Source organism: Lampris incognitus, chromosome 12, assembly GCF_029633865.1.
Source record: "Lampris incognitus isolate fLamInc1 chromosome 12, fLamInc1.hap2, whole genome shotgun sequence".
NCBI lineage: Eukaryota > Metazoa > Chordata > Actinopteri > Lampriformes > Lampridae > Lampris > Lampris incognitus.
The window spans coordinates 56,522,472-56,541,592 of record NC_079222.1 but is presented as its reverse complement, the minus strand read 5'-3'; the positions used below and the strand labels follow the sequence as shown (position 1 = coordinate 56,541,592).

Genomic DNA, 19,121 nt, shown 5'->3' with positions numbered 1-19,121 from the left:
GCTAAGCTAGCCAGGGCTAGCGCTAGAATAGCTACACTAGACTAAACATCACACACTTGTCAAAACAGAATGAATAACACACACATCACAGAAATGTGTTTAACTAACGTCAGTTTAATATACGTTACAATATACGTTACATCTGCTTGAGTTCAGCGACAAGTCCACCGAAATATTTGGCTAGAATGACAGCTGTCTGTCTACAGAGTGAAGCCTACGTCACATTTCAGTACGCGGACATTCTGGGGACACTCCCCCTGCTGCCAAATAGCAGAATTGCAGCCTCTGCCCTAACCATCCTACGGTCCACAAACGCCCCCGGGGCTCGAACCCAAGTCCTTCTTGCTGTGGGACGACAGCGCTAACCACTGTGCCACCAAAATATATAGAAATAGATAGATAGAAATAGATATATAAATAATAATAATTATTATTATATATAATCCAGTGAGTCAAATAAATTCTTTCTGAGACAGTACAAGCCTGTGTCATGCCATAAGCAATCTCCAGACAGTTGATGACTGCGTATGGCATGAAACAGGCTTGTACTGTCTCATAAAGAATTTATTTGACTCACTGGACTATATTGCCCCTTATTTGTTGAGCACTTTCCTTACCATTGAGTGTTTCTTTTAACAAAGTTTTATATATATATCTATATATGTGTGTGTGTGTGTGTGTGTGTGTGTGTGTGTGTGTGTGTGTGTGTGTGTGTGTGTGTGTGTGTGTGTGATAAATAAATATAATATCAGAATATGAATGATAAATATCAGCCTCATTCCCCACAAGACTTGGCTTCTTCAACAAACTAGAGAGCAATCACAGCAAATGCCAGCTACCAAAATTGATGATAAAACTGATGAAAGGTGATGGTAAAACTGTGCCGTTTTCAAGTGGTTGTAAAGATCCAAAATCTGGAAGAGTGTCACTTCTTTTTCTGCCCCTTGATTTAAATTGGTACAAGCCAGAAGACTGTCAGATTAGTTAATGTTTTCCAGCGAAATGGTTGCCAAGATGAGGTTTTTAGACATGTATTTCGCGCGGTGTGTAAAGCGCCCCAATTCGTCCTCCACGTCAGGCGGTGGCGGTATAGCGCCGTTCCTCGTTCGCCACCGCCGTAAAGAAACTACAGAAGAAAGAAGCGCGTTAAAGCACAACGTAGAAGAAGAAAGGTGACGGTAGCAGGGATGGCGTCTGGACAGCAGTGGGTGTTGGTTGAAATGGTGCAAGCTGTTTACGAGGTATTTTCTCCTTTTCAGTAATATTTGAATGTGTCATTTAAGTGAGTAACAACACTGCACAGCTTTACATTGCAGAAGTACGTGTACAATTAGACGAGTGACAGTCTAAACAAATCTAAATCCAGTAAGTAGGCCTAGCCTTCGTATGCCAGTGTATACTTCTACGTCTTCCAGGGGAAGGACTTGGTGTTTAAGCTGCGTTACGTTTACTTCGTCCCTTGCGCTCTGTCTCGGTTGTCTTGCCGGTTGTGTTTTAGCCCCTGTCCCCGGGTGGGACCAGCCCAGCCCAGCCCAGTCCAGTCCAGCCCAGCCCAGCCCAGCCCACCGTGTAGCTGCTGCTCCGGTGGAAATGCTTTGACAGTATGCCGGGAAAGTCCGTTTTCCTTTGCGGCATTTGTGACTCGGGTCCCTGAAGGTGTCCTGCCGGTCTGACGGCGTGTCCCAAGTCCTCGCAGCGTTTCCTCGTCCCCGAGTGATGGACGCGGAGGTGCTGTCGCTGGTTTGAAATGCCGGCGCGCTTTCGACCGCTTTTGTCGACGCGGATGCTGCTGCCGCTGTTCCGGTTCCACGCCTCTTTCCTCGGGCCCCTGAGCTCGCTCGTTTGCTGGTCATCACCACCGGCATGCTGGTCGACATACGGATATTTCATTTAATTTGTAAAAAAGGCCGATAATAATGCGGTCCAGTCCAGCCCAGCCAGTGCGGTGCTCTTAACAGCAGCGTCCGTCTTTATATGTATTTGAAAGTAAACTTGGAAAAACCGTACAAAGGAGAGATTTTTTTAAAATTACAAACATTTTTAAACAATATGATTGCTGGGACAGCCTCCAGCATCCCCCGTGACCCTGGGTAAGGATAAGCGGTTTGGAGAATGAATGAATGTTTCACTCTGGTAGCAGAAACGTGTTCAAGGCTTTCAGAAAGGTTATCAGATTGGCAAATTTTGGTCGGTCGGGGAATCCCAAGTCAAAAGTGACACAAACGGCGAAAAATGAGTTTTACGGGAAATTGCAGTTCCCACGGGACTGGCACGCGCTGTTTCCTCTGCGCATGTGCAGTGTCCTTTGGGTTTTGTGAAAGGCTCTGGAGAAATTAATTGTGTTATTATCATCAAATGACAGTTTTTATAGTCAGTTGCATGTTTGACATAAGGTACTATAAAAGTATGGAAGATTAGATGTCATTTTAAACATTCACAGTAGTGACACAATAGGGAAGAGTGGAAGGGCTGTTTTAGGGACTGGCTAACTGTTGTACCAGTTGAGAAATGGTGAGCTGTTGTTGTTTTTTGGGTTTTTTCCCCCTCATACGTTTCTAGCCTTGGAGTCAGCTCCTCCAAGTTTGAGGCCATTGTTCTCTACTGTAAAATGGTGGATTGCTCCCTCCTGGTTGGGGATGAATTGTTTCCTCAAGTGAAGGATTTCAAGTATCTCGGGGTCTTGTTCACGAGTGAGGGTAGGATGGAGCGGGAGATTGACAGGCGGATTGGTGCAGCATCAGCAGTAATGTGGACGTTGTACTGGACCGTTGTGGTGAAGAGGGAGCTGAGCCGGAAGGCAAAGCTCTCAATTTACCAGTCAATCTTCATTCCAACCCTCACCTATGGTCATGAGCTTTGGGTAGTGACTGAAAGGGTGAGATCGTGGATACAAGCGGCAGAAGTGAGTTTCCTCCATAGGGTGTCTGGGCTCCGCCTTAGAGATAGGAGGAGGAGCTCGGACATCCAGAGTAGAGCCGCTGTTCCTTCGTGTCGAAAGGAGCCAGTTGAGGTGGTTCAAGCATATGATTAGGATGCCTCCTGGGTGCCTTCCTTTGGAGGTTTCCGAGCACGTCTAACTGGGAGGAGATCCCGGGGTAGACCCAGAACTCGCTGGAGGGACTACATGTCCAATCTGGCCTGGGAACGTCTTGGGATCCCCCAGGAGGAGCTGAAGGGCGTTGCTTGGGAGAGGGAAGTCTTGAGTGGCTTAGTTAGCTTGCTGCCACCGCGACCCGACCCTGGAGAAGTGGCTGAAGATGAGATGAGATGAGATGAGATGAGATGAGAAGAGACTGTAAGGCTCAAAATTAAGGCGTCCTCACACACAACCTCACCCCCAACAAATCAAAAAGCTTACATAAATAGAACAGACATAATCCAAAAAGGAATTTTATGAACCAAGACAATTGTTTTTATACATTTTCATTTATATTATTTATGATGACGTTAGTAACAACAAACATGTTCAACCTTGGCCCACTGATTTTGCAAGTACAAAAGTAAGTACACTGAGGGAGCCACGAAACTGGAGTCAAATTCCATGTTTGTGCAAACCTACATGGCCAATAACCATGATTCTGGTTCAGATTCTAAAAAGACATTAGTAACAGCAACAAGAATTCCACAATAAAATACAGACCTAGCCTTTCCAGTAAATGGACATCTTTTGCCTACTGATTTTCAGGGTTGGGTTGTAACAATGGCATTACGTCTTCAAAGTACTGAAATGAAGAATCTGTATTCAACCCACCTTATGCTTTGAAACACCAGAACTCAGACTACAGTTAATTGATAATTTTGAGGACAACGCCTGTCCAAATACTCGCCTTCCTATCAGCATCGATGTTATGGGTGTGCCATTGGCAGGCAAGTGCAAGCTCACGTAAAAATTGAAACCAAATGCAAATCGGTGTGCCAATATGAGCTAATTTCAGATTAATCGGTATTGGCATTTATAACGGCCAATACATGACAATTAATGAAACAAGCAGAGAGACAGGAGATTGTCATCGCGTATTTGCAACTCTGCTGTTGGCAGTACTTGTGTTTTGGAACACCACAAATCACAACAATCAGCTGACCCAAGCAGAGTTGAGCAGAGTGGACTGCGGTGAAGTCAGTTTTATTTGACAGACATTCACTGTACATATCCAGCGGCTCCCCCGGTGGTTAATAGCACGCGGGAGGAGGTGAGCTAACCGTCCTCTTGCTGCCAACACTAGATGAAAATGAGAATGAAGAAGCCACTTTTTTTTTTTTTTTACTTCTTATGTGGGACAACCGTGTCAAAAAATATATGAATCATCTCAGAGTATTTATAAACTTTAAAATGTGTCTGGAGGGGTACTCCCGTTGTCAAAGTTAGTAAGCGGTTAAACTATAGCATTTGACTTATTCTGCGTAAATGAAGCAACGATAAATATATCTGCAACTCGCACATCTGTAGTTACATTTGGTGCTTTGGAAATTATTTAACCAGGGGGACATGTAAATAAACGTGAGCTGAACAAGTATCTAACATGGCTTGGTAGCCAAACAAGGTTATCTAACTCCTCTTTCAAACATGTGAAATCCCGAAGTCACAAGTCCTCGTTGCAGACAGTCATGCAGTATTAGATGAATTCAACAGCAGCATTTATCCTAGGTCACTATCAGTTTACTGCATAGTTTAAGATGGGTTAGGGCTAGAGTTAGATACTATGTATTACAATAAAACTAACTTCAGGGATGTTTTGAATCAACAGACTGGTCAATCTTTAAGGATTAAGCCTCGAGTTTGGACGAGTATGCCGAATCGATCACTGGCTATGTTAGACTGTGTATAGGGAACTGTATCCAAGTCAAACTATTCACTCCTACCCCAGCCAGAAGCCCTGGATTAACAGCGACATTCGCCTAAGGTTGAGGGAGCATACCATTGCTTTTAAACCAGGGGACAAGGAATGCTACAAAAAAAAATCCAGGTATGACTTAAGGAGGGCTATCAAAGCAGCTAAAAAACAATATAGGGACAAACTGGAAAATGACTACAGTGTCTATGACTCGCGGTGCATATGTGGAGGGGGCTGCAGGCGATTATGGACTATAAATCTAAACCCAGTGTGGCTATCAACACCTCTGCCTGTCTCCCGGATGAACTTAACAACTTTAATGCTCACTTTGAACCTCATAACATGGTCCCAGTGACACAGTACAGGCCCCACCTGATGAAGTTGATCTGCAGGTGACAGAGGCATTTTTGGATATAACTTTTAAAAGGGTTATGGCTCCTAAAGCGGCCGGCCCAGACGGCATCCCTTCCCGTGTCCTCAACGCATGCTACACTCCGCTATCTCAGGTTTTTACTGACATTTTTAACCTGTCCCTGTCATTGTGTGTGGTTCCACTGTGTTTTAAGAAAACCACCATTGTGCCTTTACCTAAGAAAACACCTGTCTCTTGCCTTAATTACCGACCTGTTGCTTTGACAGCTGTTATTATGAAGTGCCTGGAAAGATTGGTTATATCATATACTAATAGCCCTGTGATGGCCTGGCAGCCTGTCCAGGGTATCTCCCCACCTGCTGCCCAATGACTGCTGGGATAGGCTCCAGCATCCCCGCGACCCTGAGAGCAGGATAAGCGCCTTGGATAATGGATGGATAATGGGGTCTATTAAATGTAATATTCCTGTTACCCTTGATCCATTACAGTTTGCCTACTGTTACAACAGATCTGTAGATGATGCCGTCTCATTTGCTCTGCACACTGCTCTAGTACTGTTGTTAAATAAAATGGTGAATAAGTTAATATGAATAAGTAAATAGGTTAATTAAAATATGCTTCTGTTTGACAAGCATATTTACATGTTGTATTGTTATTTCATGATACAGACTTTTATTTTGAGGTGCATCTCTGCCAGAATACTACTTCCTGTTTGATTAGCGCCTTGAGTAAGTGATTTCTGATGATGCGGTTAGAGAAGAAAAAATGTAGGTTGAATGGTTTGTGTTAAAACCTTGTTTTTATTTGCAACTGAAGAGTCAGTAAAGTGCGTTTGGAACGTTCAGCACTTGTAAATAGAGTCGTTAATGTATTCCACTATAGTTTTGGTGCCGAAACCAAAAAATGCAATGGAAAAAAATAAAAAGAACAAAATAAATAAATAAACAAAACAAACCCAAAACAAAAGAAATTGCTTTGAACTTTGAACTGAAAGAAGTTGGAAGCTAACCGGTAGAAATGGCTGAACGATACGACAGGTTGAAATGTAAACTTGCTGTAATTCGCACATCTACAATGAAGCTATTGACTCGGGTTGACGAAAAAGCAAGGAAGAACCAGACTGATAAGCTGCGTGAAATATTGTCAATGCTGTCCACGAAAGAGGAAACTTTAATTGGCTTGGACCAAGGCATTGAGGAGGGAACTCCAAATGAGGAATATGAAGCGGAAATTGAAAGCACACAGGATTACTGGGACTACATTATTCTGTGGAAAACGTGCTACCAGATTGAGTCAAAGGAGTATGGAGACCATGAGTACGTGTGTGAGTAACCTAAGTGCAAATTCCTGGATCCATGAGCAAAGTTTGTCAAGCTGCCAAATTAGTAATTGAGAAGTTTCATGGAGAAATAAGCCAGTGGCAAGAATTCTGTAGCCAGAACGAGACTGCTATTCATAATAATGACGCTGTGCAAGGAGACATTTACTTCCCTGAAATCCAGTCTAACTGGAGCAGCAGCAAAAGCAGTAGCGGAACTCACGTTTACTGACAGTAATTATGATGCCGCAATTGATTTGCATAGAAATAGATTTGGAAGAAAGGACGTTGTAGTCAGTGCGCATATGTCAAAATTACTTAACCTGACTCCTGTGAAAAGGTCTTCAGATATTGCAGACCTAAGACATTTGTATGATGAATGTGAAATTCAGATATGTAGTTTGGAATCCCATGGCATTTCCTTTGATAAAGGTTTTTTTTTTAATTGTGTCCAGTATTAATACAGTTAAACCAGATGGCATTGCGTTAGCCTACACATGCAAGTTAGACCCAAACGGTGAATGGAAAGTGTCCATTCTCATTCTATTCCTGAAACATGAGGTGCAAGGCAGAGAGAGAGCTTCAACTTACCCGATCAGGGAGCTCACACAAGGAGAATCCTCTGTCAAATAACCGACCATTCATTAAACCTGTGTCTTCCAGTGAAACAAAATATAAGAAATGGAGCATGCCGTCAACTGCTGCATTACACACGGCTAGTAATGCACCGCAGAACTGTGTGTATTGTGACAGTCCGGACCATACACCTGAATGCTGCTCAAATAATTCAGTGTCTGCGCACAAAGAACATTTGAAAAAAATTGGGAAGATGTTTTATGTGCTTAGGTCCGAAATACATTGCAAAATTCTGCAAATTAAAAGGCGTCACATGTGCTTTGTGTGATAACGGACATCACCAATCAATCGCTGATCAAGGTGAAGTGCAGCCAGATGTGAGCAGTGGCAGTACAGATGCTGTGGTGTCTTCAGTATCTAGCACTATGAAACTAAAGACTAATGGACAGAATGCAGTGTTGTTGCAGACAGTTAAAGCATGGACAGAGGGACCGGAAGGAAGAAAAATTGTGCGATGTTTGTTAGATGGTGGTAGCCAAAGGAGCTTCATTCGCGAGAACCTGATGAAAGCCTTAAATTACCTGTTTATAAACAAGAAACATTGAACCTTCACTCATTTGGACCTACCGCTCCCATGACCACAAAATGCAACACTGTGAAGGTAACCCAAGAAAATATGTGGGACAAGCAGCAGTGGATTGAAATAGCTGCTGTTGTTAACTCCTCAAGTGTGCTCTGCTGTAATGAAAGTACCAGGGGAGCATATTCAAGAGGAACTCAAAATGAAAGGGTTGCAGCTTGCAGATTTCCTGTTAGAGGGTTTGGATGAGCCAGAGTTGTCTGTGCTAACAGGAGCATACTTTTACTGGCAAATTGTGTCAGTAAAAGCTAATCCGTGGTAGCTTTAGAAAGCACTTGTGGATGGGTTGAGCATGGCTCTGTGTTTAGCACTCCAGAAACCACATGCATGCACATTAGTTTAGAGGAGGAAACTAAAGTTGCAAAGGAGTTGCACGCTTTCTGGGAAATTGAGTCCCTAGGCATTGTTAATGCAAAAACTGGAAGCTCAGAGGAGACACAGGCTCTTGAGAACTTTGAGCAGAGCGTAACCTTTAAAAATGGACACTACCAAGGTGACAAGACAAACTAGATCTGACAACCTGACAACTTCAAGGTTGCCAAGAAAAGGTTTGAAATTTTAAAGAAAAGGCTAAAGGCTGATGTAAGTCTTTATGAAGGGTAAAATAAAGTCATCCAAGACTATCTGCATGAGGGAAATTGTAAGGATATACCTGTAAATGACATGACATCAGAGAAAATGGAGACTGTGAAATATTACAAATGCAGAGTGTAATTTCCCTATGGGGATCAATAAAGTATATCAAAATCAAAATAAAAAAAAACTTACCTTCCTCATCATGCAATTCTCCAAGAAGATAAAGCGACCGCTAAACTAAGAATCGTGTTTGATGCATCATCACACAAGAACTGTTGCCCATCCATAAATGACTGCTTACCGACCAGGCGAAACCTGGACCTGTTCTTGATGCCGGCCACTGAAAAGCATGCTCAACAACTGCCCTTCATGTTATTGAGCATATTTTGGGTTTTTGGTAATAAAATAGACAGTGGTTTACCATTGCCTTCTGCCTGCAGTACAGGAGACCAGATACTAGAGTTTCCAGCGTGCCTCCTTTTGTCCTGAAGCTACTGTTGGCCAGACGGTTTGGCTCGTCCGCCAGCTACAGGTACTACATTGCTGCTGCCCAGTGTAGAGCAGGTCTATTTAAAGGCGACCTTCAAACGCCTTGTCACAATGCCGTTATGGGACCTTTGAAGCTTTTTATAGGTCCACCAGTGTCACCCAATGTCCCACTGCACCCTGGTAGCAACTGCTGCTGTTAGTCCACGACTGCTTACTCTCAGGTAAGCCTGCTTATTTCGCAGCTGTCCCCCACATTTGAGGGAGCATTCCACTATCCGCCACCTGTAGGCGCGTTCCATTGCAGTACAGCTCTGCCAGAAGACCTGGACCTGTTGAATTTGCTAATTAAGTTCAAACTACACAAGATAGCCAAAGAAGGTTGACTCGGTTCATCTGGATACAGCGTTTATTAACAGATACGTTTCATCACTCAACTAAGTGACATCTTCAGTCTAAACTGACTGCAGGTATCCCCACCCTTGCCTAATGACCAAAACCAACGACCAGTTTCATATACAAATATGGGTGTGACCATTAACTAGAGTTACAATGGCCATGTGTACTATTCACAGAGGATTGGGGAATAGTTGCAATCACAGCATTGTAAGATGGCGACAGATGTACTCTTAGTCCCCCCCGGTTCAGGGATGGTCGTTCCCGCTTAACATAGATGGGCTCTTTGACTCCTCGTTCAAACCATCATTCCTCCCTTCAAGGATGTGCACATCCTACACAAGATAGATAGCCTATACAGCTGATATCATTAAGGCTTTTCTGCAGATCGCGCTAGCTGATGAGGACAAAGATGCTGTTAGGTTCCTTTGGCTGTATGGGCCTATGATTAAAGACTGTAATGATGAGCTGTGCATAATGAGAATGAACAGAGTTGTATTTGGAGTCTCGCCAAGCCCGTTCCTTCTAGCAGCGACTATTAGGAAGCACCTCCAACAGTACGAGACAGAGCAACCTGAAAGCTGTAAAGGCATTGGGGAAATCATTATATGTGTATGATTTCATTACCAGCTCATGTGATGTGGAAGAAGCCTACTCAGTCACCACTGGTGCAAGGGACATTATGTCGGCTGCTAGCATGAATCTATGCAAATGGGTGACAAACTCACCAGATCTGAGAGCAAATTGGGACATTCCAGGCCCCCCTCGTATGTGCAATCTGATGCTGAGTTATTTATTCGTTTTAATGCATTTTTCTTACCTTCCAGGCAGCTGCTAATTTCCATTCATTCCAGTACAGTACAAAAATCAACTTTTAGAGATACTTGAAAATTGCTTGAGCTAGATAATCCAGCACAGTGAATGTTTGGTCAACTTTATTTACTTGACTTTTTATCAACTTTATTTTAAATAAGAATTGACAATTTCCTAGAAAACTAATTTTGTACCATAAGTGCCACGTTTTACTTTGGTTGGTTATTTTGTGTCACAGAATAAGTAGGGATTTTTTTTGTTAAGGGTCTTTTTTCTTCTAAATACATTGAAAGTGGTGTGTTCTGTTCTCACTCATACTGGTAAACAAAGTTATCTTTTCTGAGAAATGAATTTCTCCGTGCCTCTTGAAACACTCTGGCAACCCTCAGGGGAGGTATGCTCCACACTTTGAAAACCCTTGGCCTATTGACTCTGATTAAATCCAGAATATAGACAAAAGGGTAACTTTTTTCTCCCAAACATTCTTTGTCCTTCAATACTTTATCAGTTCTGAACCATATGATAGTATATTCTAATTGTGTTGAGAAAATGCCGTGGCTTTTTCTTCAAGCCAAATTCACTGTTTACTTCATTCATATGTCACAAGTCTCATTCACCAACGTTTATCTGTGTGAAGATTAATTCGTTTTATCTTTCTCCTTTGCAGGCACCTGCTTATCACTTGATCTTGGAGGGGATCCTCATATTATGGATCGTCAGACTTTTGTTCTCAAAGACCTATAAACTTCAGGAGACCTACAAACTTACAGAAAAGGTATACTCAGCACATTTAGGGCAAAGAAACAATAGCTAAAAATGTGTCATGACAATGTGAAAGAATATAATTCACAGCTAAATGTTCTGTGTGATCGTCTCGTTCAGGAAAAGGAGGACCTAATTGAAGAATGGCAACCAGAGCCTCTTGTTCCACATGTGTTCAAAGACTCTGCTTTCCTCAGCTATGATATTGTCACTGGGTGAGCTCGTTTGGAGATGCTTCGTCGTTGAAAAATATTTATCAAGAAATTATTTTGCTTTTTTTATCTGAATAACTTAGGCCAGGGGTGGCTAACCATGTGCCATGGAGAGCCATGTGTATGCAGGTTTTCATTCCAGCCGGACTCCACTCCAGGTGATTTCACTGATTAGCAGCCCTTCAACTAAAGAGGAAGAATGTATCAGTGAAATCACCTGTTGTGCAGTCGGGTTGGAATGAAAATCTGCATACACATGGCTCTCCATGGCACATGATTAGCCACTGCTGACTTAGACTAATTGCTTAAGCATTAATTTACCTGTTTGATTAATTAATTTATGTAATTTGCTTTTAGATTTGTTAAACCATAAGGGCTTTTATAAAAACTGTATAGTAGGATTCATTCAGTCATGAAAAACCTGGGTAAGTTTGCAAATTTTAAGATACAATTTCTTGGCCCTGGAAAGGTTATGGAAAATCATACTTCCTTAAGTTTTGGAAAAGTAATGAAAATCTCCCCGAAGCAGCATCGACTCTGTTAAAGGTTGATTGATCAGTTAAAAAGAAAAGTAACAGTGGGTCAAACCATTGCAGCAGGCCTTTAGAATGTTGGTTCTGTTGTGTGCCTGCAACAATTTTTTTCAGGATGCCTCTTTTGGCTAGGTTTCATGTCAGATTGCTTGCTATTTTGTTGATAGTACACAAGTACAGTTTCAACGATCAGTGGCTTCAAAGAGACAAGTGAAAAATAAGATGTATAAAAATTGTGGAGTCTAGTGGCTTATATACTGTGTTTGATATATAGACTGAATTTCACCTCATCTATAGTGTTGAAATACACCTTTTCAGTGGCAACTCAAAAAAATAGTTTCTTTTGGTCAAGGAAATTAAGCTAAAAGTTCGAAAAGAAGTCATGGAACAGTCATTGAAAATCATTGATGTAAAGGTGTATCAACTCTGTAGATATTGAGTTTTGTACAACACTATTTGAAGTGCAAAATAAAGTGCCTTGCAAAAGTATTCAACCCCCTTGACCGTCATCACTAATTTCTGGATTATAAACGATACTCACACATCTGTTCCTGAATAATATTATTTTCGTGAACCCATAAGCTCTAACAGCATGTTCCCAAAGCCAAAATAAGTTATGTTTCACTGTCTCATCTCATCTCATCATCAGCCGCTTCTTTGGGGTTGGGTCGCAGTGGCAGCAAGCTAAGTAGGGCACTCCAGACGTCCCTCTCCCCAGGAATGCCCTCCAGCTCCTCCTTGGGGGATCCCAAGATGTTCCCAGGCCAGATTAGACATGTAGTCCCTCCAGCGTGTTCCGGGTCTACCCTAGGGTCTCCTCCCAATTGGATGTGCCCGGAAAACCTCCAAAGGAAGGCACCCAGGAGGCATCCTAATCAGATGCCTGAACCACCTCAACTGGCTCCTTTCGATGTGAAGGAGCAGTGGCTGTACTCCGAGCTCCCTCTGGATGTCCGAGCTCATGACCATAGGTGAGGGTTGGAACGAAGATTGACTGACTGGTAAATTGAGAGCTTTGCCTTCCGGCTCAGCTCCCTCTTCACCACAACGGTCCGGTACAACATCTGTATTACTGCTGATGCTGCACCAATCCGCCTGTCAAATCTCCCTGTCATCCTACCCTCACTCGTGAACAAGACCTCAAAATACTTGGAACTTCTTCACTTGAAGCAACAACTCATCCCCAGCCTGGAGGGAGCAGTCTTCCATTTTCCGGTAGACAACAATGGCCTCAGACTTAGAGATGCTGACTCTATTCCCGGCCATTTCACACTCGGCTGCAAACTGCCGCAGTGTGTGCTGGAGGTCGCGTTCTGATGAAGCCAACAAATCCACATCACCTGCGAAGAGCAGAGATGCAATTCTGAGGTTCCCAAAACGGACACACTCTTCACCTTGGCTGCACCTTGAGGTTCTGTCCATGAATATCACAATCAGATTCAGAGACAAGGGGCAACCTTGGCGGATACCCCCCGAAAACGTGTTTGACTTTGAGCTGAGAATGCGACACAGTTCTCACTTGTGTTATACAAGGACCAGATGGCTTGTAGCTACTGCCCCGGTACCCCATACTCACGCAGTACCCACCACAGAGTGCCCCGGGTTACACGGTTGTTAGCCTTCTTCAAGTCCACAAAACATATGTAAACTGGCCGGTCAAACTCCCATGCCTCCCTCAGCACTTCCGCAAGGGTAAAGAGTTGGTCTGTTTTTCCAAAGCCAGGACGGAATCCGCATTGTTCCTCCTGGATCCGAGGTTCAGCAATCGGTCAGAGCCTCCTTTCCAGCACCCTAGAATAGGCTTTCCCAGGGAGGATGAGCAGTGTGATGCCCCGGTAATTGGAGCACACCGTCTGGTCCTCTTTTTTTAAACATGGGAACCACCACCCCAGTTTGCCACTCCACAGGTACTGTCCCCGACCTCCATGCGACATTGAAGAGGCGTGTCAACCAAGACAGCCCAACAATGTCCAGAGCCTTTTGCATCTCAGGGCGAATCTCATCCACATCTGGCGCCTTGCCACCGAGGAGCTTTTTAACTGCCTCAGAGACCTCTGTCAGGGTTATGGGTGGGGCTTCCCCCCAGTCTTCAGACTCTACCTCCTCCACTGAGGACGTGTTAGCCAGGTTCAGGATCTCCTCAAAGTGTTCTTTCCACCACCCGACAACATCCCCAGCAGTTCCCATCCCCGGCTCAACACGCCTGAGTCAAGCCCTGTTTACCCTTCCTGAGTCGCTGGATGGTTTGCCAGAACTTCCTTGAGGCCAACCGAAAGTCCTCCTCCATAGACTCGCTGAACTCCTCCTACACCTGAGTTTTGCTTCCGCGACCGGGAAGCCACAGCCCTTCTGGCCTCCCGGTACCTGTCTGCTGCTTCAGGAGACCCAGGGCCAACCTTCTTCAGTGTGACGGCTTCCCTCGCTGCTGGTGTCCACCAGCGGGTTCTTGGGTTGCCACCTCGACAGGCACCGATGACCTTATGACCACAGCTCCTACTAGCCGCATCTGCTATAGAGGCTTTGAACATGACCTACTCAAGACTCCATGTCCCCAGCCTCCCTCGGGATATACGAAAACTTCTTCCGGAGGTGGGAGTTGAAGACTTCACAGACAGGAGCCTCTGCCAGACATTCCCAGTTCACCCTCACTACACGTTTGGGTTTGCCAGATCTGTCTGGCAGCCTTCCCCACCATCTGATCCAACCCACCACCGGGTGTTGACAGCTTTGCTCCTCTTACCCGAGTGTCCAAAACATACGGCTGCAGATCTAATGATACGACCACAAAGTCTATCATTGATCTTCAGTCTAAGGTGTTCTGGTACCAAGTAAATTATGAACTACCTTATGTTCAAACATGGTGTTTGTTATGTTCAATCCATGACTCACAAAGAAGTCCAATAACAAGGCACCGCTCGGGTTCCGATCAGGAAGGGTGTTCCTCCCAATCACGCCCCTCCAAGTTTCTCCATCATGTTTCACTGACTTTTTATTAATAAATTAAAAACTAAAATATAGTGCTTGCAAAAGTATTCAACCCCTTGTAATCTGAAAGACCCAAGTATACACAAATGACAGGGGAGGGACGTCTGGAGTGCCCTACTTAGCTTGCTGTCACCGTGAGCCGACTCCCGAGAAGCGGCTAAAGATGACTGAATGATTTCTAATAATGGCTTTTAAATGCTTCTTTACACAGGAACAGAACATATATATTATTTAAAATAAAACTTGTCCAGAGTAATTCTCTAGTAATATTAGCGTTATTAGAATAGAACACATGGTTGCCAGCAGACATGGACAGCAGTTTTATGAACTCTGCACTCCCAAGGCAGAAAAGGTTTTAGATTACAGACAAATGCACTGTAGTTGCAGACAGAGGCAGTGATCTCAACCTGCGTACTTCAGACACTCAGTACAAAGTTTATGCAATATAGGGTCTTTGGTAAAAGGATTATCTGCTCATTTTCTCACACTTTGTGTATAGCGTTGCAGATAAATATACCATGTTGGGGTTTATTCAGTTTATCCTCAAAATGTGATTCTCTTGGTTTATTCAGTCACCTCTTGGTGAGTTATTTTGAAGTTTTATAGGATGTGGTGCTTTTATGTGAAGTAACTCTGTTTTCTTGCAGTCCAGCGAGCCACAAAATCATCATCAACGGAAAAGAGTGCATTAACTTTGCCTCATTCAATTTTTTGGGGCTTCTTCACAATGAGCGAGTGAAGGTTGGTACTTTTTTGAGTACGTCCACAAAATTCATATATTAGCCTTCGGCAGTTGCTATTATATTTTTGTATTGCTTTTTTTGTCATGGTAATCTTGCCAATGGGTCATGCGGTATGGAGAAATATTTCAGGCATAAATAAATAATAAATCTCTCCCCTTCTCCACTGACACAGTAGCCGGGGAAGGGGAGAAATCCCACATTAAACAGGCCTTGGTTAAGTGTGGTTATCCTAATTGGGCATTTGTCAAAGCCAGGAAGGCGCCTAAACAGTGCACCAGCCAATTGAAGAGAGGAGATGGACAACAGCTGTCTAAGTGTAAACGAGTGGTGGTTCCATATGTGACGGGAGTGGCAGAACAGTTGAAATGCATATTTTCCAAACACCGCGTCTCAGTTGCTTTCAAACCCCAAAACACACTGCGGCAGAAATTGGTCCACCCCAAGGATCAGGTCCCCCGGCACAAAAAGAGCAATATAGTGTATGCTTTTAAGTGCCAGGAGGATTTCCGTGACTTGTACATTGGGGAAACCAAACAGATGCTGGCCAAGATGATGGCACAACACAGGACAGCTAACACGTCAGGCCAGGACTCCACAGTCTACAGGCCAGTGGCCACTCTTTCAAGGGTGAGGATGTGCACATCCTTGATAGGAAGGAATGCTAGATTGAATGAGGAGTCAAAGAGGCCATCTATGTTAAGAGGGAACAACCATCCATCCCTGAACCGGGGGGGCTAAGAGTACATCTGTCACCATCTTATAGTGCTGTGATTGCAACTATTCCCCAACCCTCTGTGAATAGTACACGTGGCCATTGTAACTCTAGTTAATCGTCACAGCAATTTGCATATGAAACTCATCATTGGTTTTGGTCATTATGCAACTGTGCTGTAAATAAGGGAGGGGACACCTGCAGTCAGTTGAGACTGAAGAGGTCACTTAAAGCCATGACACAGTAGGCCAACGGTCGGCCGTCAGCCAATGTCAGGCCATCGGTGAGCGTCTGTGGCCCTACGTTTTATGGTGTGTCCCGCACCGTTGGCACTAGTCAGACACCTGTCGGCAGCTTTTCAGCTGATTCATCATGTTGAATCAGCGGCAGAGCCTGTCAGTGAGAGAGATCACTCTGATTGGCTGTTCAGCTCAGCGAATCAGTGCACGAGGAGAGAAAAAGAAGTTATGAAAGCAAGTAAACGACGAAGTCACACAGAAGGCTCAAGAAGCTAATATTTTCACAACGATATGGCAATCTGGAATGAAGAAACTGTAGACCAGCTGATCAGCATGATTTAGGAGAGGCCAGCTCTGTATGACATTACAGAAAAATGTCATGCCAACTGGGTGGTGAAAACAACTTTGGCATGAGATCTAAAATAAACTTCTTATGTCAGGTAAGATTTTATTTCTGGCCATTGAGCTCTTTACAAAACTCTTCGTAATTGTTTGTTATCCTGGGTCTTCCGTACCCACCAGGCCTGTCAGGGTGCGTCCTGTGGAAGTCCTGGATGAGGGTTACATCCAGGACAAGGCGACGACGGACCCAACACCTTTCCTCCGGGCCATATCCCTCCCAGTCAACGAGATACTGCAGGCCGCGACCGCGGCGACGAGAGTCCAGGAGACGATGAACAGTGTAAGCGGGATGATCGTCAATCATACGATGAGGTGGGGGCGGGGGGGCCGGAGGAACTAGAGGGCTGGTAGAGACAGGTTTGAGGCAGGACACATGGAAGGAAGGATGAACCTGGAGAGTGCGGGGCCGCTTCAGACGGACCACAGAGGGGTTAATGACTTTGACAATGGAAAAGGGACCAATATACCTGGGGGACAGTTTTTTAGCGTCCGATTTCAAAGGTAGGTCCTTGGTAGAGAGCCATACCTGGTCACCGGGGGAGTAGTCCGGAGCAGGGGTGCGATGACGATCAGCCAAGCGTTGGTAACGGCCGGAGGCCCTGAGCAGTGCAGCACGGGCTCGCCGCCAGGTCCTACAGCACCGACGGACATGGGCCTGGACAGACGGAACCGAAATGTCCTCCTCCAGAGAAGGAAAAAGGGGAGGCTGATAGCCGTAAAGGCATTCAAAAGGGGACAACCCAGTAGCAGACGATGGCAAGGTGTTATGGGCGTATTCTACCCAGGGAAGTTGAGAGGACCAAGAGGATGGGTTGGCAGACACCAGACAGCAGAGAACAGTCTCTAGTACCTGGTTGGCCCTCTCGGCCTGGCCGTTGGTCTGAGGATGGAACCCCAATGACAGACTGATGGTGGCACCGATGGCAGAGCAGAAAGCCTTCCAGACAGCAGAAGTGAACTGGGGACCACGGTCAGACACTATATCACGGGGAAGACCGTGGAACTGGAAAACCTCCCTGACCAGCAGATCCGCAGTCTCTCGGGCCGACGGCAGTTTAGACAAGGGCAAAAAATGAACAAATTTACTGAAGTGATCAACAACAGTCAGTATAACGGTATTACCGTCGGAGGTGGGCAAACCAGAGACGAAATCTAAGGACAGACGCGACCAGCGACAGTGTGGAACAGGCAGGGGGCGCAGCAGACCGGCGCTGGCCCGAGTGGAGGGCTTATTCTGGGCACAAACAGGACAGGCAGAAACAAAAGACCTAGTATCCTCCTTCATGGAAGGCCACCAGAACCGCCTACGGAGGAAGGCTAGGGTGCGGGTTACTCCAGGATGGCAAGTAAGTTTGGAAGAGTGAGCCCACTGCAACACACTGGATTTAACCACATCTGGAACAAACAAGCGCTGAGGGGGACCGTTACCTGGGTCGGGCTGAGTCTGTTGTGCTGCTATGACCTCCCTTTCAATGTTCCAGGTGACAGCCGCAGCCGCAACCACACAGGTAGAGGGAACAATAGTGTCAGGTTGGAGCTTGGGCTCAGACTCCTTCCCATGCACACGAGACAGAGCATCAGGCTTGGCAATCCTGGAGCCAGGTCTGTAAGTCAAAGAAAAATTAAAACGACCAAAAAAGAGCACCCACCTGGCTTGGCGCGCAGTGAGTCGCTTTGCTGACTGGCTGTATTCCAGGTTCTTATGGTCAGTCTACACTATAAAAGAAAGCTCAGACCCCTCCAGAAAATGTCACCATTCCTCCAGTGCCAATTTCACTGCCAGGAGCTCACGATTCCCCACATCGTAGTTCCTTTCAGCTGGGGAGAGACGGTGAGACAGGAAGGCACAGGGGTGTGTCTTGCCATCCTCACTGGATCGCTGAGAAACAACCGCCCCCACCCCAATCTCAGAGGCTTCCACTTCCACAACGAACTGCTTGGTTGGGTATGGCTGTATGAGGATAGGAGCTGTGGTGAAGTGGTGCTTGAGGGCTTGGAAAGCTGCCTCTGCTACAGGGGTCCACAGGAACTGTCTGGAGGTGGAGGTAAGAGCAGTTAGTGGGGCCACAACACGGCTGTAATTGCGGATGAACCGTCTGTAGAAGTTGGCAAAACCGAGAAACCTCTGAAGCTGCTTACGGCTGGTCGGGCTTGGCCACTTAAGAACTGCTCTTACCTTGGCGGGGTCCATTCTCACCTGCCCATCGGCCACGATGTAGCCCAGGAAGGTGACTGAAGGAGCATGGAATTCGCACTTCTCTGCTTTTACGAAAAGGCGGTTCTCCAGAAGCCGTTGAAGGACTTGGCGGACGTGCATGACATGCTCTGACAGACCTCTGGAAAAAAATCAGGATATCATCCAGGTAAACAAAAACGAAACGATCCAACATGTCACGTAGGATGTCGTTGACCAGACTCTGGAAGACAGCTGGGGCATTCGTGAGACCAAATGGCATCACCAGATATTCAAAATGCCCCAGGGGGGTGTTGAAGGCAGTCTTCTATTCATCTCCGTCTCGAACC

At 45.2% G+C, this 19,121-nt stretch overlaps 1 protein-coding gene across 1 annotated transcript in view; it reads left to right on the top strand.

Annotated features, from left to right (window-relative positions):
- The first annotated feature begins 1,140 nt into the window (after positions 1 to 1,140).
- The window catches only part of sptlc1 (serine palmitoyltransferase, long chain base subunit 1), a 113,422-nt gene continuing 95,441 nt past the window's right edge, over positions 1,141 to 19,121 (top strand). Inside the window, exons 1-4 of the mRNA XM_056290742.1 lie at positions 1,141 to 1,241; positions 10,678 to 10,785; positions 10,893 to 10,987; positions 15,150 to 15,243. Of these exons, the coding sequence (XP_056146717.1) occupies positions 1,188 to 1,241; positions 10,678 to 10,785; positions 10,893 to 10,987; positions 15,150 to 15,243 (351 nt within the window). The 5' untranslated portion in view covers positions 1,141 to 1,187. The remainder of the gene's footprint in view (positions 1,242 to 10,677; positions 10,786 to 10,892; positions 10,988 to 15,149; positions 15,244 to 19,121) is intronic.